We start from the raw sequence: 26,776 nt of genomic DNA, 5'->3' as shown, positions 1-26,776 counted from the left end.
CAGTATCAAAGGCAGCCGATTAGGTCTAGAAGGATGAGAGCAGAGGAGAGAGAGTTAGCTTTAGCAGTGCGGAGCGCCTCCGTGACACAGAGAAGAGCAGTCTCAGTTGAATGACTAGTCTTGAAACCTGACTGATTTGGATCAAGAAGGTCATTCTGAGAGAGATAGCAGGAGAGCTGGCCAAGGACGGCACGTTCAAGAGTTTTGGAGAGAAAAGAAAGAAGGGATACTGGTCTGTAGTTGTTGACATCGGAGGGATCGAGTGTAGGTTTTTTCAGAAGGGGTGCAACTCTCGCTCTCTTGAAGACGGAAGGGACGTAGCCAGCGGTCAAGGATGAGTTGATGAGCGAGGTGAGGTAAGGGAGAAGTTCTCCGGAAATGGTCTGGAGAAGAGAGGAGGGGATAGGGTCAAGCGGGCAGGTTGTTGGGCGGCCGGCCGTCACAAGACGCGAGATTTCATCTGGAGAGAGAGGGGAGAAAGAGGTCAAAGCACAGGGTAGGGCAGTGTGAGCAGAACCAGCGGTGTCGTTTGACTTAGCAAACGAGGATCGGATGTCGTCGACCTTCTTTTCAAAATGGTTGACGAAGTCATCCGCAGAGAGGGAGGAGGGGGGGGAGGGGGAGGAGGATTCAGGAGGGAGGAGAAGGTGGCAAAGAGCTTCCTAGGGTTAGAGGCAGATGCTTGGAATTTAGAGTGGTAGAAAGTGGCTTTAGCAGCAGAGACAGAAGAGGAGAATGTAGAGAGGAGGGAGTGAAAGGATGCCAGGTCCGCAGGGAGGCGAGTTTTCCTCCATTTCCGCTCGGCTGCCCGGAGCCCGGTTCTGTGAGCTCGCAATGAGTCGTCGAGCCACGGAGCAGGAGGGGAGGACCGAGCCGGCCTGGAGGATAGGGGACATAGAGAGTCAAAGGATGCAGAAAGGGAGGAGAGGAGGGTTGAGGAGGCAGAATCAGGAGATAGGTTGGAGAAGGTTTGAGCAGAGGGAAGAGATGATAGGATGGAAGAGGAGAGAGTAGTGGGGGAGAGCGAGCGAAGGTTAGGACGGCGCGATACCAACCGAGTGGGGGCAGTGTGGGAAGTGTTGGATGAGAGCGAGAGGGAGAAGGATACAAGGTAGTGGTCGGAGACTTGGAGGGGAGTTGCAATGAGATTAGTGGAAGAACAGCATCTAGTAAAGATGAGGTCAAGCGTATTGCCTGCCTTGTGAGTAGGGGGGGAAGGTGAGAGGGTGAGGTCAAAAGAGGAGAGGAGTGGAAAGAAGGAGGCAGAGAGGAATGAGTCAAAGGTAGACGTGGGGAGGTTAAAGTCACCCAGAACTGTGAGAGGTGAGCCATCCTCAGGAAAGGAACTTATCAAGGCGTCAAGCTCATTGATGAACTCTCCAAGGGAACCTGGAGGGCGATAAATTATAAGGATGTTAAGCTTGAAAGGGCTGGTAACTGTGACAGCATGGAATTCAAAGGAGGCGATAGACAGATGGGTCAGGGGAGAAAGAGAGAATGTCCACTTGGGAGAGATGAGGATCCCAGTGCCACCACCCCGCTGACCAGAAGCTCTCGGGGTGTGCGAGAACACGTGGGCAGACGAGGAGAGAGCAGTAGGAGTAGCAGTGTTATCTGTGGTAATCCATGTTTACGTCAGTGCCAAGAAGTCGAGGGACTGGAGGGAAGCATAGGCTGAGATGAACTCTGCCTTGTTGGCCGCAGATCGGCAGTTCCAGAGGCTGCCGGAGACCTGGAACTCCACGTGGGTCGTGCGCGCTGGGACCACCAGGTTAGAGTGGCAGCGGCCACGCGGTGTGAAGCGTTTGTATGGTCTGTGCAGAGAGGAGAGAAGAGGGATAGACAGACACATAGTTGACAGGCTACAGAAGAGGCTACGCTAATGCAAAGGAGATTGGAATGACAAGTGGACTACACGTCTCGAATGTTCAGAAAGTTAAGCTTACGTTGCAAAAAATCTTATTGACTAAAATGATACAGTACTGCTGGCTGGTGAAGTAGGCTAGCTAGCAGTGGCTGCGTTGTTGTTGACTTTGTTTGAAAGTGTAGCTGGCTAGGTAACCTCGTTAACTGGCTAGGTAACCTCGATAACCTCGATAATTACTCTAAACTACACAATTATCTTAGATACAAAGACAGCAAAGACAACTATGTAGCTAGCTAACACTACACTAATCAAGTCGTTCCGTTGTAATGTAATAGTTCCTACAGTGCTGCTATTCGGTAGAAGTTAGCTAGCTGGCTAGCTAGCAGCTAGCAGTGTTGACTGCGTTAGAAGGACGAAAATAGCTGGCTAGCTAACCTCGATAATTACTCTAAACTACACAATTATCTTTGATACAAAGACGGCTATGTAGCTAGCTAACTAAGAAAAAATTGCTAAGATCAAACAAATCAAACCGTTGTACTGTAATGAAATGAAATGTAATACTACCTGTGGAGCGAAGCGAAATCTCTACCTGTCTCTACCTGTGGAGCGAAGCGAAATTAAAGTGGAAAACCACACTACAGGCTGATCCAACTTTGATGTAATGTTGACACACTCCAGCCACATGAGGTCTAGCATTGTCTTGCATTAGGAGGAACCCAGGGCCAACCGTACCAGCATATGGTATCACAAGGGGTCTGAGGATCTCATCTCGGTACCTAATGGCAGTCAGGCTACCTCTGGCGAGCACATGGAGGGCTGTGCGGCCCCCCAAAGAAATGCCACCCCGCACCATGACTGACCCACCGCCAAACCGGTTATGCTGGAGGATGTTGCAGGCAGCAGAACGTTCTCCACGGCGTCTCCAGACTCTGTCATGTCTGTCACATGTGCGTGTGAACCTGCTTTCATCTGTGAAGAGCACAGGGCGCCAGTGGCGAATTTGCCAATCTTGGTGTTCTCTGGCAAATGCCAAACGTCCTGCACGGTGTTGGGCTGTAAGCACAACCACCACCTGTGGACGTCGGGCCCTCATACCACCCTCATGGAGTCTGTTTCTGACCGTTTGAGCAGACACATGCACATTTGTGGCCTGCTGGAGGTCATTTTGCAGGGCTCTGGCAGTGCTCCTCCTTGCACAAAGGCGGTGGTAGCGGTCCTGCTGCTGGGTTGTTGCCCTCCTACGGCCTCCTCCACGTCTCCTGATGTACTGGCCTGTCTCCTGGTAGCGCCTCCATGCTCTGGACACTACGCTGACAGACACAGCAAACCTTCTTGCCACAGCTCGCATTGATGTGCCATCCTGGATGAGCTGCACTACCTGAGCCACTTGTGTAGGTTGTAGACTCCGTCTCATGCTACCACTAGAGTGAAAGCACCGCCAGCATTCAAAAGTGACCAAAACATCAGCCAGGAAGCATAGGAACTGAGAAGTGGTCTGTGCTCACCACCTGCAGAACCACTCCTTTATTGGGGGTGTCTTGCTAATTGCCTATTTCCACCTGTTGTCTATTCCATTTGCACAACAGCATGTGAAATGTATTGTCAATCGGTGTTTGAAGTGGACAGTTTGATTTCACAAAAGTGTGATTGACTTGGAGTTACATTGTGTTGTTTAAGTGTTCCCTTTATTTTTTTGAGCAGTGTGTATATGTATATATATATATATATATATATATATATATATATATATTTACAATAACCCGTTGCTCTATTATTTGACAGTCTCACTGTGGTCAGGGTTTTAAGTTATAAAATCTTACGTAGGCTAGTATCAAACACTGCTGTGGCCGGGGTCGTGGAAGTTCTGTAGGCACGTTGATTTGATCTATCCGATTGGCCAGCACGGCTGGCAAACTCGATTTAGCCACAGATCCCCTATCACCAGGTAGGCAGAGTTTGTCATTTCAGACAAATTAAATGGTGCAAAATTAAAACACTTTGTTTACCCGATGCTCAGGGCTTCTGAATCAAGCGCGTCTACCACCAACAGCGCAACACAAATTAAAAAAAGGAACGCAAGCCTTTATAATACAGCCTTTATCGTTGGCTTGAAGATCGACCAGTTGATCGTGATCAACCGGTTGGTCACCACTGCACTAGGGTATATTCACGATTGTATATTCTCTAGGGTAATGTCAACTGTATATTTAAAACGACTGTAAATGTTAGCGTGGGTCATTATTCCTGAATACCAATGGAGGTCATGATTTTGACTGCTATTCGGCCTTATAATGCTACCATGGAAATTGGAACTCTCCCTATCTCTCCCTCCCTCCCACCCTCTCCCTCCTTCCCCACTCCTCTCCCCCCTCTCTTCCCAGGCTGTGACGGGGGCCCTCCTGTCCCTACAGATGTTGTACCCCAGGAGGAACCTTCCTGCAGAACAGTGGCGCAGCGCTCAGCTCCTCAGTCTCCTCAGCGCACCTGCTGCCATGCTGGACCCTGCCTGCTGCGACACCGTGAGACTCCCCTTTACCGCATCTCTCTCCCTCTTCTCCTCTTCTCTCTCCCCCTCTTCTCTCCTCATCTCTTCTTCTCTCTCCCCCTCTTCTCTCCTCATCTCCTCTTCTCTCTCCCCCTCTTCTCTCCTATCCTCATCTCCTCTCCTCTCTCCCCCTCTTCTCTCCTCTTCTCCTCTTCTCTCTCCCCCTCTTCTCTCCTATCCTCATCTCCTCTCCTCTCTCTCCCCCTCTTCTCTCCCTCTTCTCCTCTTCTCTCTCCCCCTCCTCTCCTATCCTCATCTCCTCTTCTCTCTCCCCCTCTTTTCTCCTCTCCCCCCTCTTCTCTCCTCTCCTCTCCTTTGGACCCTGCCTGCTGTGACACTGTGAGACTGTCCTTTCCCCTTTTCTACTCTATTCTGTTTTCTTTTCTCTTCATCTCTTATCTTCTGTTTTCTTATCTTTTCCTCTCTTCACTTTTTCTATTTTATTTTCCTCTTCTGTCCTCTCCTCCTCTCTTCCCCCTCCCTAGAATGTCCTGTCTGCTGATTTCAAAGGCAGCCGCTGGCATCTTTGATGTACCATAGTGTTCTGTGTTAGTCTCTGTGCCCCGTGGTTCTCTTCATGTGGGATTCAAAACTTCAGCCAAGAAACAGAGACCACTACACAAACACACAGTGTATACCTAATATCATGGCACATAATATATTTTGTAATGAGTATTGTGTCTGGATACAAATCCCTTTTAGTAGAAGTTAGCGTGTGTATCTGCAACAGCAAAATATGATCGTCAGCATGTGTCTTGTGTTATCATAAAGTACAATAATTTACATGACATCAGTAAATAATCAGAGACAACTATTGACGACTTATTGTTAACTAATTAAATGACTAACTTGTGTTTTCCACAGATGGCCTGTGAGTACTTGTCCTTAGAGGTGATGGAGCGTTGGATCCTTCGTGAGTGCTAGCTATTATCTTCAGACTCAGTCTAGGCTATCTTCTGGGGGGAAGAAAAAGGCTTTAGTGGTTGAACTCTATTCCCCATATTCACGTTGATCTCTCCTCCAGTGGGTTACCTGCTGTGTCATAGCAGTCTGAACACCAACCAGTCGTCTCAGGAGCTGTGGAAGATGGCCCTCCGCAGCGGCCTTTATCTCACCATCATCAGGGACGAGACAATCAACATCCATAAGATCACAGAGGACCACTTCGATGGCCTGAAAGGGTATGACATTATTATGATATTTACACTCTGTCCTCAGGGTGATTGGACTGGGTGTCAAGCTGATTCTAGTTCCCAATGTTCTAGGCCCTTCTTTCCAATGTTCTGGGCCCTGGTTCTCAATGTTCTGGTCCCTGGTTCTCAATGTTCTGGGCCCTGGTTCTCAATGTTCTGAGATCTGGTTCTCCAATGCTCTTGGAGACAACAAAAAACATTGCTGGTTAGCATATTTTAGCGTATTTAACAATGCTCCTACAAAGGTTTTGGTTAGCATATTTTCACATATTTAGCAATGCTCCTACAAAGGTTTTAATTGAATTATGATGGTGGCACTAAGATGATGTTGGTAGAGGCCCTGTCTGGTAACGTGTACTGTACTGAACTATAATCTGGGCAAAACTGGCCAACGATTGTCAGCTCCATTCTTACTGATCGCCCTTCCTCGTTTCGTTGTGACAGGTACAGTAAGCGTATCGCAGATATCAAAGAATGCCGCGAGCATGTCGTAGTCAACAGGTGAGTTATCTGCTTGTGTATAATTTTAATTTTAATTTTATATTTTTTTTTACTCAAACTGAGCCTGAAATGATGGACCTGCTTCAGATAGCGCCACCAATTGGTTGAACGGTCTCGCATTTTTACATCAACAACAAGTAGCACTCTTTTTCATGGTCTTTTGAGACGGGATTTGAACCAGCAACCAGGGCCACCATATGATTAACAGTTTAAAGTCAAGAATATAGATAACTATGTGTGTTGTCATATGTATGCCAGTGGAGCCATGCACAGAGAAAGGAGAGGTTTCCTGAGGAATGCCTTGAAGGAGCTGGTCAAAGTCCTGGAGGATGAACCTGGACTTCTGGGACCCAAGGTACATAACCTCATCTAGTTGATCTGGCTAATAGTGCCAATCTATTGCATGTTCAACTTCCCTGTCTGTTTTACCATGATCATCGGAGATACATTACATTATTGGCATTGACCTCTCATTCTGTACGATACTAAACAGACAAACTGCTCTGTGTTTATTTCCGAGCTCTCTATGTTCAGAACATGACTATGGTCAAACAGTGATGGGTCTTTTGCTAAATATTAGTTGATTTTTTTCTCTCTCACTCTACCCCCCACCCTTTAAATATCAATCCATCCCCTAGGTGCTGTTTGTCTTCATGGCTCTGTCGTTTTCCCGTGACGAGGTTCTGTGGCTCGTCAGATATTCAGAGAATATTCCCAAGACCAAGACTCCAGAGGACTACGTAGACTCGTACGTTTGAAGTTAGACACACAGCAGACCCTGTAACCACAGCAGACCCTGTAACCACAGCAGACCCTCTAACCACAGCAGACCCTCTAACCACAGCAGACCCTCTAACCACAGCAGACCCTCCTGCCATGCCACTTTCTATCAATCTCCAATGTCAGCCATAAATATATACAGTAGCATATTAGCATGCTGAGCAGAATGCGTGAAAAATATGTTTAAGTTTCAAGCGGCTCTCCTGTACATTTAAAGTTTTGCAAGTTGCACCTAACATTAGCATTCAAGTCACACAACTAAACAATGGAGAATATGCTGATACAACAGCTACTGTATCTGGTTGTTAAAGCACAGGAAAGTCCTACTGTTGATACAGTAGTCACTAGTTTTCTATGTGTTTGCTGCAGGCAGATGGCTGAGCTCCTGTTCTACATGGAGAGGTTGAGGACCCTGATGACTAAGTACACCCGCGTGGTGCAACGCTACCATGTCCAGTACCTGGCCCAGTTTGATGCCCTGCTCCTCAACGACACTATGCAGGTACTGGGGGGGGGGGGGGGGGGATATTCTCTTCAAACAAATCTTCAAAACTCCTTGCACACAGAACACCCAGCTGGTGATGGTGATATAACTGAGTAGAACAATCCTTCTACACCAGACGGACAACATTGCCTACATCCTTAATTCCTATACATTTCAAAGCAATAAAATAGAGACACAATACAATGCGGTATACCTCAAGGATCTACTCTTGGGCCTTTATTATTTCAGAGCATACCGAAAATAATTGCTTCTATTACTGTTTTGACTGTTCTGTTCTGTAGAATATGTATGTCTGTCCAGAAGAGGAATCAGTCCTGATGACATCATTTGTCTCAACACTGTCTGCACTGACTATCAAACAAGGTAAACAAAATGTATCTGAAATCTAGATTTGATATGTAATGCTAGGCCTACTTCATGTGCGATACTACCGCATGGGGCGGCAGGTAGCCTAGTGGTTAGAGTGTTGGACTAGTAACCGAAAGGTTGCAAGATCGAATCCCTGAGCTGAAAAGGTACAAATCTGTCGTTCTACCCCCTGAACAAGGCAGTCAACCCACTGTTCCTAGACCAGTTAACCCACTGTTCCTAGACCAGTTAACCCACTGTTCCTAGGCCAGTTAACCCACTTTTCCTAGGCCATCATTGTAAATAAGAATCTGTTCTTAACTCACTTGCCTAGTTAAGTAAAGATAAAATGTCCCTCAACAGTGGAAAACGGAGAGGAGTTTGACTTCAGGGCTCTGAGACTGGACTGGTTAAGATTACAGGTATAGTACTTCACTTACCCTATACATACTTTACAACTTTATCTACAACACACTGTTCCACATTATAAGCCTACACTGTAAACACACTGTTCCATGTTATAAGCCTACACTGTAAACACACTGTTCCATGTTATAAGCCTAGACTGTAAACACACTGTTCCATGTTATAAGCCTACACTGTTCCATGTTATAAGCCTACACTGTAAACACACTGTTCCATGTTAAAAGCCTACACTGTTCCATGTTATAAGCCCACACTGTTCCATGTTATAAGCCCAAACTGTTCCATGTTATAAGCCCACACTGTTCCATGTTATAAGCCCACACTGTTCCATGTTATAAGCCTACACTGTTCCATGTTATAAGCCTACACTGTTCCATGTTATAAGCCTACACTGTTCCATGTTATAAGCCCACACTGTAAACACACTGTTCCATGTTATAAGCCTACACTGTTCCATGTTATAAGCCTACACTGTAAACACACTGTTCCATGTTATAAGCCTACACTGTTCCATGTTATAAGCCTACACTGTTCCATGTTATAAGCCTACACTGTTCCATGTTATAAGCCTACACTGTTCCATGTTATAAGCCTACACTGTTCCATGTTATAAGCCTACACTGTTCCATGTTATAAGCCCACACTGTAACCACACTGTTCCATGTTATACGCCTACACTGTTCCATGTTATAAGCCTACACTGTTCCGTGTTATAAGCCCACACGGTAAACACACTGTTCCATGTTATAAGCCTACACTGTTCCATGTTATAAGCCTACACTGTTCCATGTTATAAGCCTACACTGTAAACACACTGTTCCATGTTATAAGCCTACACTGTTCCATGTTATAAGCCTACACTGTTCCATGTTATAAGCCTACACTGTAAACACACTGTTCCATGTTATAAGCTTACACTGTTCCATGTTATAAGCCTACACTGTTCCATGTTATAAGCCTACACTGTTCCATGTTATAAGCCTACACTGTAAACACACTGTTCCATGTTATAAGCCTACACTGTTCCATGTTATAAGCCTACACTGTTCCATGTTATAAGCCTACACTGTTCCATGTTATAAGCCTACACTGTTCCATGTTATAAGCCTACACTGTTCCATGTTATAAGTCTACACTGTTCCATGTTATAAGCCTACACTGTAAACACACTGTTCCATGTTATACGCCTACACTGTTCCATGTTATAAGCCTACACTGTTCCATGTTATAAGCCTACACTGTTCCATGTTATAAGCCTACACTGTAAACACACTGTTCCATGTTATACGCCTACACTGTTCCATGTTATAAGCCTACACTGTAAACACACTGTTCCATGTTATAAGCCTACACTGTTCCATGTTATAAGCCTACACTGTTCCATGTTATAAGCCTACACTGTTCCATGTTATAAGCCTACACTGTAAACACACTGTTCCATGTTATAAGCCTACACTGTTCCATGTTATAAGCCTATACTGTTCCATGTTATAAGCCTACACTGTTCCATGTTATAAGCCTACACTGTTCCATGTTATAAGCCTACACTGTTCCATGTTATAAGCCTACACTGTTCCATGTTATAAGCCTACACTGTAAACATGCTGTTCCCACTCAGACCTCATGATAAGAAGCTATTTGTGTTTCTTCTGGACCAATATAATTGAAAACAATCACAGTAAGGTCATTTATCCCCTGAAATGATTTAAAATCGAGATAAAAAATGTCTCTATTGAACCTTTAAACATGCCCTGTTGTGTCCAACTCAGATGGTGTCTGTTGTGGATATATGTATTTTTGTTATATATTTAAATCATACTTAGTTAACATATTCTAAGTAAATTGGAACAATTTTAAATACATTTAATGCATTTAATGTCAATTGTATTTGTATTTTATTAGCATTTAAGTACATTAAATACATTTAAAATTATCTAAATTGGGACACCTTTTCTGTACTTAAGTATATTGTTAGTGTATTAGATAAAGAACAAAACAAATATACTTGAATAGACCTTAAGTATATTGTATGTATATTTCTCATGAATTATACATCTACTAAAATGGTTTTTGAATAAGAATTCCTGTATTGTCTTTACAAAAAAATATATATTTATAATATTTTTTCAAGTATACTTTTACAAAGACACTTCTACTCATTTAACCACATTAGCTATTGTAATTAGCCATGTAATTAGCCAATCTTGATTGACCGAGGTATCTAGTCAGCCAATGTTAATGTGTTATTTACAAAGTAGCTGTGGCTGGAGCAGCAATTTACAAGCGATACTTCAAAAACTGTGCACCGTTGGCATTTCAAACTTTAGTTGTTCACATTACTGGAATAAATTAAGATTTCAATACTTTAAAACTTCAGTTGCAGAAAAGGATGATGGGGAATATGCAAATACTTGTGCACATGCGTTTTTGAAGGTTTACTTTATATATATTTTGTGGACATTTTAAGTTTAAATATATTTTTTTGAAAGTATACTTAAGTATATTAAAACGTTTACTCTCAGGAAGCATGTTTCTCAGCAGTGAAATAAATAAATAACTTGGGAGGCAGGTAGCCTAGTGATTAGAGCGTTGGGCCAGTAACTGAAAGGTTGCTGGATCGAATCCCCGAGCTGACAAGGTAAAAATCTATCGTTCTTACCCTGAACGAGGCAGTTAACCCGTTGTTCCAATGTAGGCCGTCATTGTAAATAAGAATTTGTTCTTAACTAACTTGCCTAGTTAAATAAAGATCAAAATAAACAATTTTGGTCATTGTCAACGTTCTCTGCACTCTTACGAACAGGAATTCAGAAAGTGCTTTCAAACTCATTATTGGCACTGAAACTACAAAAGTGTTAACACCCCTTGAATTTATTCTCATTTTGTTACAAAGTGGGATAAAAATGGATTTAGTTGTCATTTTTTTGTTAACAAACTAAATAAATTACTCTGTCCAAGTGGAAGATTTCTATACATGAAAAAAAATAAAGATTTGATGGAAAGTAAATAACTGAAATATAGTCGTGGCATAAGTATTTAGCTCCCTCAGTCAATACATGCCAGAAATACAGTTGGCAGTGATTGCAGAGGTGAGTCTTCTTGGGTAAGTCTCTAAGAGCTTTCCACACCTGGATTGTACAATATTAGCCCTGTATTCTTTTCATAATTCTTCAAGCTCTGTCAAGATGGTGTTTATGGCTACTTAGCAATTTTCAAATCTTGTCATAGATTTTCAAGCAGATTTAAGTCAAAACTGTAACTTGGCCACTCAGGAACATTCATTGTCTTCTTAGTAAGAAAGTCCATTGTAGATTTTGCCTTGTGTTGTAGTTTATTGTCCTGCTGAAAGGTGAATTTAAAGACTGAAAAACAATTAATTTGAAGTACACTTTTAATAAGTGCATTGAAGTGTGATGATAGCATATTTATAGTATACTATAAATATACTAGAAAAAAATATATAGTTTTCAAAGTATATTATTTAGATGTCTGTGCTGTCTCATGTTACAGGCCTACACCAGTGTGTCCAAGGCCCCACTCTCCCTCAAGGAATACCCAGACCTGGCTAAAGTGATGAACATGACCCAATTCCACACCAAGATGTTGGACAACGTGCAGGAGATGCTTCACGAAACCTCCGATCTTTCCATCCTCTGGTCAGTCTGCTCCCTCATGGGCCCCATAGAAAAAACATCCTCTACCCCAGTGGTATTAAAAGTCAATAAGGGTTGCGACCCCTTGTGGCGTCATGGGGAATTGCAGTGGGGAAATTCTGTTGAAAAAAAAAGGTTTCCCACTGAGAAAGTTTGAATACTGCTTCACTAGTCCCTACCCCCACTAGACCTTACCCCCTCTAGACCTTACCCCCTCTAGACCTTACCCCCACTAGTCCCTACCCCCACTAGTCCCTACCCCCTCTAGACCTTACCCCCTCTAGACCTTACCCCCTCTAGTCCCTACCCCCTCTAGTCCCTACCCCCACTAGTCCCTACCCCCACTAGACCTTACCCCCTCTAGACCTTACCCCCTCTAGACCTTACCCCCACTAGTCCCTACCCCCACTAGTCCCTACCCCCACTAGTCCCTACCCCCACTAGACCTTACCCCCTCTAGACCTTACCCCCTCTAGACCTTACCCCCACTAGTCCCTACCCCCACTAGTCCCTACCCCCTCTAGACCTTACCCCCTCTAGACCTTACCCCCTCTAGTCCCTACCCCCACTAGTCCCTACCCCCTCTAGACCTTACCCCCTCTAGACCTTACCCCCTCTAGTCCCTACCCCCTCTAGTCCCTACCCCCACTAGTCCCTACCCCCACTAGACCTTACCCCCTCTAGACCTTACCCCCTCTAGACCTTACCCCCACTAGTCCCTACCCCCTCTAGACCTTACCCCCTCTAGACCTTACCCCCTCTAGTCCCTACCCCCACTAGTCCCTACCCCCTCTAGACCTTACCCCCTCTAGACCTTACCCCCACTAGTCCCTACCCCCACTAGTCCCTACCCCCTCTAGACCTTACCCCCTCTAGACCTTACCCCCTCTAGTCCCTACCCACACTAGTCCCTACCCACACTAGACCCTACCCACACTAGACCCTACCCCCTCTAGTCCCTACCCCCACTAGTCCCTACCTCTCTAGTCCCTACCCCCACTAAACCCTACCACCACAAGTCCCTCTAGTCCCTACCCCCACTAGTCCCTACCTCTCTAGTCCCTACCCCCAATAGTTTCTACCCACACTAAACCTAGTCCATATAATCCCTCCCCCCCCTAGTCCCTACCCCCACTAGTCCCTACCCCCACTAGTCCCTACCCCCACTAAACCCTAGTCCCTCTTGTGCCTACCCCCACTAGACCCTACCCCCACTACTCCCTCGTCCCTTGGTACTTCTGTAGATCAGAAGGGATTGGATAAAAGCAATATGGCAATAAGTCTACCTTGCCAATGACCTAGTCCAAGATATTACAGTATAGAAAAATAATCTACTGTACATGATGTGCATGGGGTCTATGGCAGGGGTCCCCAACAGGGTCTATGGCAGGGGTCCCCAACAGGGTCTATGGCAGGGGTCCCCAACAGGGTCTACGGCAGGGGTCCCCAACAGGGTCTACGGCAGGGGTCCCCAACAGGGTCTACGGCAGGGGTCCCCAACAGGGTCTACGGCAGGGGTCCCCAACAGGGTCTACGGCAGGGGTCCCCAACAGGGTCTACGGCAGGGGTTACATTGGGATACGTTAACATATGCCTCTCTGTTTATGCAGGAAAATACTTGGGAATAGATTTCCTAAATTAAAATCACTTTGAGCTCATTACCTGGGGATTTTACAGTCTTCAATGTCCAAGATCATAATTGTTATATATACCATTTTCAATATATACATACACACAAACAAAAGTATGTGGACACCTCTTCAAATTTGTGAATTTGGCTATTTCAGCCCCACCTGTTACTGACAGGTGTATAAAATTGAGCACACAGACATGCAATCTCCGTATTCAAACATTGGCAGTATAACGGCCTTACTGAAGAGCTTCGTGACTTTCAACGTGGCACCGTCATAGGATGCCACCTTTCCAACAAGTCAGTTCGTCAAATTTCTGCCCTGCTAGAGCTGCCCCGGTGAACTGTAAGTGCTGTTATTGTCAAGTGGAAACGTTTCGGTCCAACAAGAGCTCAGCCGTGAAGTGGTAGGTCACACAAGCTCACAGAACAGCACCGCCGAGTGCTGAAGCGCGTAGCACGTTAAAATCGTCTGTCCTCAGTTGCAACACTCACTAATGAGTTCCAAACTGCCTCTGGAAGCAACGTCAGCACAAGAACTGTTAGTCGGGAACTTCATGAAATGGGTTTCCATGGCCGAGCAGCCGCACAGAAGCCTAAGAACACCATGCGCAATGCCAAGCATCGGCTAGAGTGGTTTAAAGCTCACCTCCATTGGACTCTGGAGCTGTGGAAAACTGTTCTCTGGAGTGATGAATCACACTTCACCATCTTGCAGTCCGATGGATGAATCTGTGTTTGGCGGATACCAGGAGAACGCTACCTGCTCCAATGCATAGTGCCAACTGTAAAGTTTGGTGGAGGAGAAATCTTAACGCTTTCCTGTTTCAGCATGACAAAAGCGAGGTCCATACAGAAATGGTTTGTCGAGATCGGTGAGGAAGAACTTGACTGGCCTGCCCGGACCCCTGACCTCAACCCCATCAAACACCATTGTGATGAATTGGAACGCCGACTATTAGCCAGGCCTAATCGCCCAACATCAGTGCCTGACCTCACTAATGCTCTTGTGGATGAATGGAAGCAAGTCCCCACAGCAATGTTCCAACATCTAGTAGAAAGCCTTCCAGGAAGTGGAGGCTGTTATAGCAGGAAAGTGCAGACCAACCCGTGATTTTGGAATGAGATGTTTGACAAGCCGGTGTCCATATACTTTTGGTCATGTAATATGTGTGTGTGTGTGTATATGTACAGTACCAGTCAAAAGTTTGGACACACCTACTCATTCCAGGGTTTTTCTTTATTTGTACTATTTTCTACATTGTAGAATAATAGTGAAGACATCAAAACTATGAACAAACACATATGGAATCATGTAGTACTTTTGACTGGTACTGTGTGTGTGTGTATATATATATATATATATATATATATATATATATATATATATATCACCCGTGACCACATGGTGTGTGTTAACCCTTTCACTCCTCAACACTGAAACATGTCTGTGTTCGTAATGTAGCTTCTACCCGCGGGTGTTTGAGAAGATGTTCTCTCAGAGCAGCGAGGAGGTTTCCATGCAGCGATACCTCATGTCTTTCCCTCTGGTCTGCTCCCACTTCAACCAGACTATCCATCAGCTCTGTCCAGAAGAGGTCAGTACCCAGACACTATCGCAACTAAATCTACTATATACTACTGGAATAGGTTAAACTATATAAACCATATACTACTGGAATAGGTTAAACTATATACTACTGGAATAGGTTAAAGCATATACTACTGGAATAGGTTAAACTATTTAAACCATATACTACTGGAATAGGTTAAACTATATACTACTGGAATAGGTTAAAGCATATACTACTGGAATAGGTTAAACTATTTAAACCATATACTACTGGAATAAGTTAAACCATATACTACATGAATAGGTTAAACTATTTAAACCATATACTACTGGAATAGGTTAAACCATATACTACAGGAATAGGTTAAACTATTTCAACCATATACTACTGGAATAGGTTAAACCATATACTACTGGAATAGGTTAAACCATATACTACTGGAATAGGTTAAACCATATACTACTGGAATAGGTTAAACCATATACTACTGGAATAGGTTAAACCATATACTACTGGAATAGGTTAAACCATATACTACTGAAATAGGTTAAACCATATACTACTGGAATAGGTTAAACCATATACTACTGGAATAGGTTAAACCATATACTACTGGAATAGGTTAAACCATATACTACTGGAATAGGTTAAACCATATACTACTGGAATAAGTTAAAGCATATACTACTGGAATAGGTTAAACCATATACTACTGGAATAGGTTAAACCATATACTACTGGAATAGGTTAAACCATATACTACTGGAATAGGTTAAACCATATACTACTGGAATAGGTTAAACCATATACTACTGAAATAGGTTAAACCATATACTACTGGAATAGGTTAAACTATTTAAACCATATACTACTGGAATAAGTTAAAGCATATACTACTGGAATAGGTTAAAGCATATACTACTGGAATAGGTTAAACCATATACTACTGGAATAGGTTAAACCATATACTACTGGAATAGGTTAAACCATATACTACTGGAATAGGTTAAACCATATACTACTGGAATAGGTTAAACCATATACTACTGGAATAGGTTAAACCATATACTACTGGAATAGGTTAAACTATATACAGTACTACTGGAATAGGTTAAACTATATACTACTGGAATAAGTTAAAGCATATCCTACTGGAATAGGGTAAACCATATACTACTGGAATAGGTTAAAGCATATACTACTGGAATAGGTTAAAGGTTATATCAAGGTTATTTAAATTCAGCTGTACTATTTCATATATATAGATTTTTTTCAGAAAAAAATAATAATATATATATATATATATATATATATATATATATATAACTACCCAGAACAGGTTCATGGAAAAACTCCTGGCCCTAATTCTGAAAAATATCAAGGTTGATATTGATATTTTTCAGAATTAGGGCCAGGTAAGGTCAGGAAAAACTCCTGGCCCTAATAATTTAACCAGTGAGTGAAACATCTCAATCAACCTGAGAAAAACAAATACAAACTCTCTCTGAGTATCAGTGATTTAGTCTTGGGATAACTCTAAGGAACAACTCTGTTTCCTTGTCCTGTCTCATCGTGTCTTGTATCTTGCCTTGTCTGTGTCTTGTCTTGTTGTCGTGTCGTGTCTGTGTCTTGTTGTGTCGTGTCTGTGTCTAGACGGAGGGTGTTGAGAAGAGGAGTCTGCGTCTGTGTGTGACCTTCCTGGAGGAGATTGCCAAACAGACCAGCTCTGTCATCTTAGAGATCTGTAGCGAACAGTGCAACCTCAATGACCAGGTGTGTGTGTGTGTTCAAGATATGCAACCTCAATGACCAGGTGTGTGTGTGTGTGTGTGTTCGAGATATGCAACCTCAATGACCAGGTGTGTGTGTGTGTGTGTGTGTGTGTGTGTGTGTGTGTGTGTGTGTGTGTGTGTTCGAGATATGCAACCTCAATGACCAGGTGTGTGTGTGTTCGAGATATGCAACCTCTATGACCAGGTGTGTGTGTGTGTTCGAGATATGCAACCTCTATGACCAGGTGTGTGTGTGTTCGAGATATGAAACCTCTATGACCAGGTGTGTGTGTGTGTGTGTGTTCGAGATATGCAACCTCAATGACCAGGTGTGTGTGTGTGTGTGTGTTCGAGATATGCAACCTCTATGACCAGGTGTGTGTGTGTGTTCGAGATATGCAACCTCAATGACCAGGTGTGTGTGTGTGTGTTCGAGATATGCAACCTCTATGACCAGGTGTGTGTGTGTGTTCGAGATATGCAACCTCAATGACCAGGTGTGTGTGTGTGTGTGCGAGATATGCAACCTCAATGACCAGGTGTGTGTGTGTTCGAGATATGCAACCTCTATGACCAGGTGTGTGTGTGTGTGTGTGTTCGAGATATGCAACCTCAATGACCAGGTGTGTGTGTGTGTGTGTGTGTGTTCGAGATATGCAACCTATGACCAGGTGTGTGTGTGTGTTCGAGATATGCAACCTCAATGACCAGGTGTGTGTGTGTGTGTGTGTTCGAGATATGCAACCTCAATGACCAGGTGTGTGTGTGTGTGTGTGTGTTCGAGATATGCAACCTCTATGACCAGGTGTGTGTGTGTGTTCGAGATATGCAACCTCAATGACCAGGTGTGTGTGTGTGTGTGTGTGTGTTCGAGATATGCAACCTATGACCAGGTGTGTGTGTGTGTTCGAGATATGCAACCTCGATGACCAGGAATCTGGGGGAAGTGTACAGGTCACACAATTAATTAACTATAAGACTGATGCAGTCAATCGACAGTATTTAAAAAAAATTATATTATAACACTCCCGTAGTCACTACAGACGCCGTATAAAGATACAAAAATGGGATCTGGGAGACTGTTCAATGGTCATTTCAATTCTAGATATTTAGCCATTGATAAAAAAACAAATCCCCGCTTGTAGCTTTAATGTAGGAGAGCGCCAGTTGGAAGACTAAGGATGACTCTTAGAAAGGTAAAGTAATGACAACGTCTCTCTGGTGGAAAACATTGTGAGGGTGTTTTAATTTTACTTTAGACTCCTGACGGGCTGAAGCATAGCGGACAAAAGTTAAAATCACTCACAATGCAATGTAGAATACGCTTTAACTGAACATGTTTATTCTCTGTGGTTAATCATGTTTCCTACTAGCTGTTGGCCAAACACTGTGGCCAGACCATAAGTGCAGCCCGCAATAAGAAGCAGAAGAAACAGATGCCGAAAAAAGGAGAGGTGCAGAGAGAGAAACCTGGAGCAGAGAGCCAGAGGAAGGACCGTGCCGTCGTCACCAAGTCGGTGCTTTTACCCCTTCCTCCCTGTATTTCTCCATTCCTAAATCCAAATGTTATTTTCACTGTGCTTCATAAACAACAGGTGTTTGCTGACTTCCCAACAATACAGAGAGAAAATAATAGAAAAAACATAACACAAGCAATAAATAGACAATAAGTAACAATAACTTGTCTTTTATACATGGGGTAACAGTACTGAGTCCATGTGCAGGAGTATAAGGTAATTGAGGTAGATATGTACATATAGGTAGGGATAAAGTGACAAGGCAACAGGGTGTATTACGGTAGCGTATGTGACTTTTTACATTGACCCCCCCCCCCCCCCCCCTTTGTTTTTACACTGCTGCTACTCGCTGTTTATTAACTATTGCATTATCCCTTCACCCCTACCTACATGTACAAATGACCTCTAACCTGTACCCCCGCACACTGACTCAGTACCGGTACCCCCTGTATATAGCCTCGTTAATGTATTGTTACTTTTTTTCTCACCTGTCCCGTTTATCCATCATTCTTTTCATTCATCCATCCATCCCTCTATTCATCCATCATTCTTTTCATTCATCCATCCATCCCTCTATTCATCCTTTTCATCCATCCATCCCTCTATTCATCCATCATTCTTTTCATTCATCCATCCATCCCTCTATTCATCCATCATTCTTTTCATTCATCCATCCATCCCTCTATTCATAATTTTCATCCATCCATCCCTCTATTCATCCATCATTCTTTTCATTCATCCATCCATCCCTCTATTCATCCATCATTCTTTTCATTCATCCATCCATCCCTCTATTCATCCATCATTCTTTTCATTCATCCATCCATCCCTCTATTCATCCATCATTCTTTTCATTCATCCATCCATCCCTCTATTCATCCATCATTCTTTTCATTCATCCCTCTATTCATCCATCATTCTTTTCATCCATCCATTCCTCCATTCCTTCTTCACCCCACTCTTCCATTCCGTTTGACCTCCATTCATCTCTCCTCCAAATCGAATAATGTTCAGTTAAATCACTCATTTCGGGAACTACAACTATGCAGCGTAAAGTCTCTCCTCACATTTTAAGTGTTTTGTCGATTGATTGGATATTTCATGGGTTTCAATTTTGAAAGAAAAGTAGACCAGCAATTTCTCAAGTCTCTCTCTCTCTCTCTCTCGTCGCTCTCGCTCTCTCTATTTAAGTAAACATTACACTCACAAAAGAATAAAGACATTTCAAATGACATATTATGTGGAATTAGTATAAGTACAAAAAGGGAGGATAAATAAATATGGGTTGTATTTACAATGGTGTTTGTTCTTCTCTGGTTGCCCTTTTCTTGTGGCAACAGGTCACACATCTTGCTGCTGTGATGGCACACTGTGTGGTATTTGAGAGTTTATCAAAATTGGGTTTATTTTCAAATTATTTGTGGGTTTGTGTGTCTCTAATACGGTCGTACATTTGGCAGGAGGTTAGGAAGTGCAGCTCAGTTTCCACCTCATTTTGCGGGCTTTCTCAATAGCAAGGCTATGCTCACTGAGTCTGTACATAGTCAAAGCTTTCCTTAAGTTTGTGTCAGTCACAGTGGTCAGGTATTCTGCCACTGTGTACTCTTTGTTTAGGGCCAAATAGCATTCTAGTTTGCTCAGTTTTTTTCTTAATTCTTTCCAATGTGTCAAGTAATTATATATTTTTAATTGTTTTCTAATGTTTGTTTGGGTCTAATTGATTTGCTGTCCTATTTGTTTGGCTCTGTGGGGTGTGTTTGTGTTTGTGAACAGAGCCCCAGGACCAGCTTGCTTAGGGGACTCTTATCCAGATTCATCTCTCTGTAGGTGATGGCTTTGTTATGGAAGGTTTGGGAACCGCTTCCTTTTAGGTGGTTGTAGAATTTAACGACTCTTTTCTGGATTTTGATCATTAGTGGGTATCGGCCTAATTCTGCTCTGCAGGCATTATTTGGTGTTTTACGTTGTGCACTGAGGATATTTTTGCAGAATTCTGCATGCATAGTCTCAATTTGGTGTTTGTCCGATTTTGTGAATTCTTGGATGGTGAGTGGACCCCAGACCTCACAACCATAAAGGGAAATGGTTTCTATAACTGATTCAAGTATTTTTAGCCAGATCCTAATTGGTATGTCGAATTTCTCTCTCTCTTTCTCTCGCTCCTTCTCTCTCTCTCTCTCTCGCTCCTTCTCTCTCTCTCTCTCTCTCCTTCTCTCTCTCTCTCTCCTTCTCTCTCTCTCTCTCTCTCTCTGTCTCTCTCTCTCTCTCTCTCTCTCTCTCTCTCTCTCTCTCTCTCTCTCTCTCTCTCTCTCTCTCTCTCTCTCTCTCTCTCTCTCTCTCTCTCTCTCTCTCTCTCTCTCTCTCTTCTCCTTCTCCTTCTCCTTCTCTCTCTCTCTCCTTCTCTCTCTGTCTCTCTCTCTCCTTCTCTCTCTGTCTCTCTCTCTCCTTCTCTCTCTGTCTCTCTCTGTCTCTCTCACTCTCTCTCTCTCTCTCTCTCTTCCAGTATGGACAAGCTGCACCTGACTCTGACTGAGCTATGCTCCTCCTTCAGTGGGAGCAGTGACTTCACAGTGTTCAACCACATCGTCACTCCTGCAGAGTTCCTCATATCTCACTTGGAGACACGCCTCACCAAGTACGCCACACACCTTTTGCCTATAACATGATCTCTGTCTTATTATCTATTGCTTTATAATGTTGGATCGTTAAATCCTTTTCTCCACCTAAATCTCAATTTCTCTGTTTAAACAGAGACATGAAAGGAGACCTTTATAATGCAGAGAAGATTTGTATTGTATTTTGTTTTTATTTAACCTTTTATTTAACTAGGCAAGTCAGTGAAGAACAAATTCTTATTTAAAATGACCTCCTGCAGAGACGGAGCTGGGTTTAAAAATATAGGACAAAACACACATCACAACAAGAGAGACAACACTGTATAAAGAGAGACCTAAGACAACAACACAGCATGGTAGCAACACATGACAACACAGCATGGTAGCAACACAACATGACAACACAGCATGGTAGCAACACAACATGACAACACAGCATGGTAGCAACACATGACAACACAGCATGGTAGCAACACATGACAACACAGCATGGTAGCAACACATGACAACACAGCATGGTAGCAACACATGACAACACAGCATGGTGGCAGCACAACATGACAACAGCATGGTAGCAACACAACATGGTAGCAGCACAACATGACAACAACATGGTAGAAACACAACATGACAACAACATGGTAGAAACACAACATGACAACAACATGGGTAGCAACACAACATGACAGCAACATGGTAGTAACACATGACAACATGGTAGTAACACATGACAACATGGTAGTAACACATGACAACAACATTGTAGTAACACATGACAACATGGTAGTAACACATGACAACAACATTGTAGTAACACATGACAACAACATGGTAGTAACACAACATGACAACAACATGGTAGTAAGGCAACATGACAACAACTTGGGTAGCAACACAACATGACAACAACATGGGTAGCAAGACAACATGACAACAACATGGATAGCAACACAACATGACAACAACTTGGGTAGCAAGACAACATGACAACAACTTGGGTAGCATGACAACATGACAACAACATGGGTAGCATGACAACATGACAACAACTTGGGTAGCAAGACAACATGACAACAACTTGGGTAGCAAGACAACATGACAACAACTTGGGTAGCATGACAACATGACAACAACTTGGGTAGCAACACAACATGACAACAACTTGGGTTGCAACACAACATGACAACAACTTGGGTAGCATGACAACATGACAACAACTTGGGTAGCATGACAACATGACAACAACTTGGGTAGCAAGACAACATGACAACAACTTGGGTAGCAAGACAACATGACAACAACTTGGGTAGCAACACAACATGACAACAACTTGGGTTGCAACACAACATGACAACAACTTGGGTAGCAAGGGAGTTGAGGAGAGGGATAGAGAGAGACAGAGAGTGTAATGTTTACTGTTAATTTTTATTGTTTATTTCACTTTTATATATTATCTACCTCACTTGCTTTGGCAATGTTAACATATGTTTCCCATGCCAATAAAGCCCCTTGAATTGGGAGAGGGAGAGACAGAGAGAGGCAGAATAATCATTACATGGTTCGTTGAGCCTGACTGTTATTCATTCAGCATGCCATGCCATGTAGCCCTGTCTGATTCCATGACGTTAGTTTGTGTGTCTGTGTGTCATGTTCCAGGATCATCGTGAGAATGGCCCATTACAACCAGACCACCCAGGAAATAGGACGTCCGTCTGACCTCCTGGCCGGGATTCAGGCCTACACAGCCAGCCTGCACACCCTGTCACGTTACCTCAGTCTGGACGTCACTAGGCTGGTCAAGAATGTCTTACTGCAGCAGACACAGCCGCTGGACTCCTACGGAGGACAGACCATCACCACGCTGTATACCAACTGGTAACGTGATACCAGCAGCAGTCCCCCAATTGCTATTTCATGTCCCACATGTCCCGCAAAAAAAGAAACGTCCTCTCACTGTCAACTGGGTTTATTTTCAGCAAACTTAACATGTGTAAACATAACAAGATTAAACAACTGAGACATAAACTGAACAAGTTCCACAGACATGTGACTAACAGAAATGGTATAATGTGTCCCTGAACAAAGGGGGGGTCAAAATCAAAAGTAACAGTCAGTATCTGGTGTGGCCACCAGCTGCATTAAGTACTGCAGTGCATCTCCTCCTCATGGACTGCATCAGATTTGCCAGTTCTTGCTGTGAGATGTTACCCCACTCCTGTAAGTTCCCGGACATTTCTGGGGGGGAATGGCCCTAGCCCTCACCCTCCCCCTCTGATCCAACAGGTCCCAGACGTGCTCAATGGGACTGTGATCCGGGTTCTTCACTGGTCATGGCAGAACACTGACATTCCTGTCTTGCAGGAAATCACGCACAGAATGAGCAGTATGGCTGAGCAGTATGGGTCATGTCAGGATGAGCCTGCAGAAAGGGTACCACATGAGGGAGGAGGATGTCTTCCCTGTAACGCACAGCGTTGAGATAGCTTGTTGTCATTGCAGGCACAGTCTGATGATGCTGTGACATCGCCCCAGACCATGACGGACCCTCCACCTCCAAATCGATCCCGCTCCAGAGTCCAGGCCTCTGTGTAAGGCTCATTCCTTCGACGATAAACGTGAATCCGACCATTGGTGTGACAAACCGCGACTCCTCAGAGAAGAGCACTTTTTGCCAGTCCTGTCTGGTCCAGCGATGGTGGGTTTGTGCCCATAGGTGACGTTTGTTGCCGGTGATGTCTGGTGAGGACCTGCCTTACAACAGGCCTACAAGCCCTCAGTCGGCCTCTCTGTCTATTACGGACAGTCTGAACTGTGCGTTCCTGGTGTAACTCTGGAAGCTGTAGTTGCCATCCTGTCCCACAGGTGTGATGTTCAGATGTACCGATCCTGTGCAGGTGTTGTTACACGTGGTCTGCCACTGCGAGGACAATCAGCTGTCCCTCCTGTCTCCCTGTAGCACTGTCTTAGGCGTCTCACAGTACGGACATTGCAACTTATTGCACTTGCCACATCTGCAGTCCTCATGCCTCCTTGCAGCATGCCTAAGGCACGTTTACGCAGATGAGCAGGGACCCTGGGCATATGAAGATCTTGGATTTTTAAGAATTATCTTTGAAAGACGGGGTCTTGAAAAAGGGACATTTTCTTTTTTTTGCTGAGTTTAGGATTTGAACTGACAACCTTCTGTAACTTGCCTTCATCTCTTACTTCTCCAGGCTAACAGACATTATATCAGTCACTGAACCGTTTCCTCTGTCACCGCATTGCTACATGCATGTAGTTATAGATGTTCATCAGCAGCTAGTAGCACCTGTGTTGTGCATTTGAATACGTTAGGAAGAGGATATGACGTCTGCCTCTCCACAGGTACCTAGAGGGCCTTCTGCGTCAGGCCAGCAGCAACCTGATCGTTCACTGCCCCACAATGCACTGCTTCGTCAACCAGACCATCGAGAACGAGCAGAGTTTCAGAGCAATGGAGTACTCTGATATCTCAGGTGAGACCTGCCTGCAGTAGGGTAGCCTGGTGACCTCTAAATACATCTCCACCTTCTCCACCTACCTCCACCTACCTCCACCTTCTTCACCTACCTCCACCTTCTTCACCTACCTCCACCCACTTCACCTACCTCCACCCTCTTCACCTACCTCCACCCTCTGCACCTACCTCCACCCTCTTCGCCTACCTCCACCCTCTTCGCCTACCTCCACCCTCTTCACCTACCTCCACCCTCTCCACCTACCTCCACCCTCTCCACCTACCTCCACCTACCTCCACCCTCTCCACCTACCTCCACCTACCTCCACCCACCTCCACCTACCTCCACCCTCTCCACCTACCTCCACCCTCTCCACCTAGCTCCACCCTCTTCACCTAGCACCACACTCTTCACCTCCCTCCACCCTCTTCACCTACCTCCGCCCTCTCCAGCTAGCTCCGCCCTCTCCAGCTAGCTCCGCCCTCTCCAGCTAGCTCCGCCCTCTCCACCTAGCTCCACCCTCTCCACCTAGCTCCACCCTCTATGATCTCATGTCTGCTCTATATATTTTCCATCCACTTTGCATAAGCCCTGAGAGATCTAATACCTCCTACAGAGTCACGTACAGACTCGTCATTATAGCATCCCGAATGGCACTCTATTCCCTATAGTGCACTACTTTTCCCTATAGTGCACTACTTTTGACCAGGGCCCTTTATAATAAGGTGCCATTTTGGACTCAAATAATGGATTGTTTCAGTACTCCTTCTGTGTGTCTCACTCTGGCTTGACATTTACCAGGTGGTTTACCTGCTATCTATACTATCAAGGCGTCGTATTGAACCGTCATAGTAGTATTTGTTTAGTCAGTGTCTTTGTTTACAAAGTGCTGTCCACGTACACACAGATCTGATACACATCCAGGGGCCTATACTCTGCCAGAGCCCTGTACTACGAAGTAGGTGTTCAGGAGTTAGCCAGGTAACTTCGGTCAACTCTGAGTTCAACTCGGGATAACTGGCACCACGAAAGTAGCTCACCTTTTAGCTTGGTACATTTTTATGGCAACAAATCCTTCAGAACTAACCTGCTGCTGGGCAGGCTAACTCAGTGGATAACTCTGTTTATCCTGCATTCAGAACTAACCTGCTACTGGGCAGGCTAACTCAGGGATAACTCTGTTTATCCTGCATTCAGAACTAACCTGCTGCTGGGCAGGCTAACTCAGAGGATAACTCTGTTTATCCTGCATTCAAAACTAACCTGCTACTGGGCAGGCTAACTCAGGGATAACTATGTTTATCCTGCATTCAGAACTAACCTGCTACTGGGCAGGCTAACTCAGTGGATAACTCTGTTTATCCTGCATTCAGAACTAACCTGCTGCTGGGCAGGCTAACTCAGTGGATAACTCTGTTTATCCTGCATTCAGAACTAACCTGCTGCTGGGCAGGCTAACTCAGTGATAACTCTGTTTATCCTGCATTCAGAACTAACCTGCTGCTGGGCAGGCTAACTCAGTGATAACTCTGTTTATCCTGCATTCAGAACTAACCTGCTGCTGGGCAGGCTAACTCAGGGATAATTCTGTTTATCCTGCATTCAGAACTAACCTGCTGCTGGGCAGGCTAACTCAGGGATAACTCTGTTTATCCTGCATTCAGAACTAACCTGCTACTGGGCAGGCTAACTCAGGGATATCTATGTTTATCCTGCATTCAGAACTAACCTGCTGCTGGGCAGGCTAACTCAGGGATAATTCTGTTTATCCTGCATTCAGAACTAACCTGCTGCTGGGCAGGCTAACTCAGGGATAACTCTGTTTATCCTGAATGAAGTGTCTGAGCTGAGAGTTGAGGACCAATGAAATCATATTCCCTCCCTCTTGCAAAGATTGCTTCATCATTCCCTTCATTTGAGGAAGAAGATTGATTAATAATAATGTATTTTTTTGTGTTACAAAAATTGTCATACAATATCACATTACACATTTAGTAATGACATAATTAATTTTAAACTTTTGTATGAAAATTATTGTATAGATTAGGAGTGGGGAAAAAGGTGTTTGTCCACTGAAAAGCACACCAAAGACAGCATTAACGATAAGTAATAAAATAGCCTATTTCACTCCAAAGCCTGCTGAATTTGAAAACTTTTTTCATTTTGGCACAAATGAAAATGTGACACTGACTCGCCCCTGAATTGATGTTGCAGTATTGTCTCAATAAAGAGTTTGGCATTCAACTAGTTTACAAGCCTGCTAGAGTTAGCAGCAGGCGGACAAGGAATATCCACCGTCGTAGTATGGATGAAACCTGAGCTGGAATGTGAAGATAACTGAAGCTGGCTAGCTTTAGCAAACCCAGAG

The 26,776-nt window shown here is 44.1% G+C and overlaps 1 protein-coding gene across 2 annotated transcripts in view; it reads left to right on the top strand.

Moving 5' to 3' along the window:
- nckap1l (NCK associated protein 1 like) overlaps positions 1–26,776 on the top strand; it is a 46,073-nt gene that overhangs the window by 5,549 nt on the left and 13,748 nt on the right. For both annotated transcript variants that reach the window (XM_071365871.1, XM_071365861.1), the window contains exons 7-22: positions 4,252–4,389; positions 5,280–5,328; positions 5,440–5,596; positions 6,053–6,109; positions 6,368–6,464; positions 6,748–6,857; positions 7,259–7,391; positions 7,676–7,757; positions 8,106–8,164; positions 11,679–11,824; positions 14,917–15,049; positions 16,679–16,798; positions 18,171–18,310; positions 20,818–20,949; positions 22,586–22,804; positions 24,296–24,426. In XM_071365871.1, the coding sequence (XP_071221972.1) occupies positions 4,252–4,389; positions 5,280–5,328; positions 5,440–5,596; positions 6,053–6,109; positions 6,368–6,464; positions 6,748–6,857; positions 7,259–7,391; positions 7,676–7,757; positions 8,106–8,164; positions 11,679–11,824; positions 14,917–15,049; positions 16,679–16,798; positions 18,171–18,310; positions 20,818–20,949; positions 22,586–22,804; positions 24,296–24,426 (1,903 nt within the window). The remainder of the gene's footprint in view (positions 1–4,251; positions 4,390–5,279; positions 5,329–5,439; positions 5,597–6,052; positions 6,110–6,367; positions 6,465–6,747; positions 6,858–7,258; positions 7,392–7,675; positions 7,758–8,105; positions 8,165–11,678; positions 11,825–14,916; positions 15,050–16,678; positions 16,799–18,170; positions 18,311–20,817; positions 20,950–22,585; positions 22,805–24,295; positions 24,427–26,776) is intronic.

The sequence above is a fragment of the Salvelinus alpinus genome, chromosome 2, assembly GCF_045679555.1.
Source record: "Salvelinus alpinus chromosome 2, SLU_Salpinus.1, whole genome shotgun sequence".
NCBI lineage: Eukaryota > Metazoa > Chordata > Actinopteri > Salmoniformes > Salmonidae > Salvelinus > Salvelinus alpinus.
Note: the sequence above shows the minus strand (reverse complement) of the source record. Positions and strands in the feature narration are given on the sequence as shown.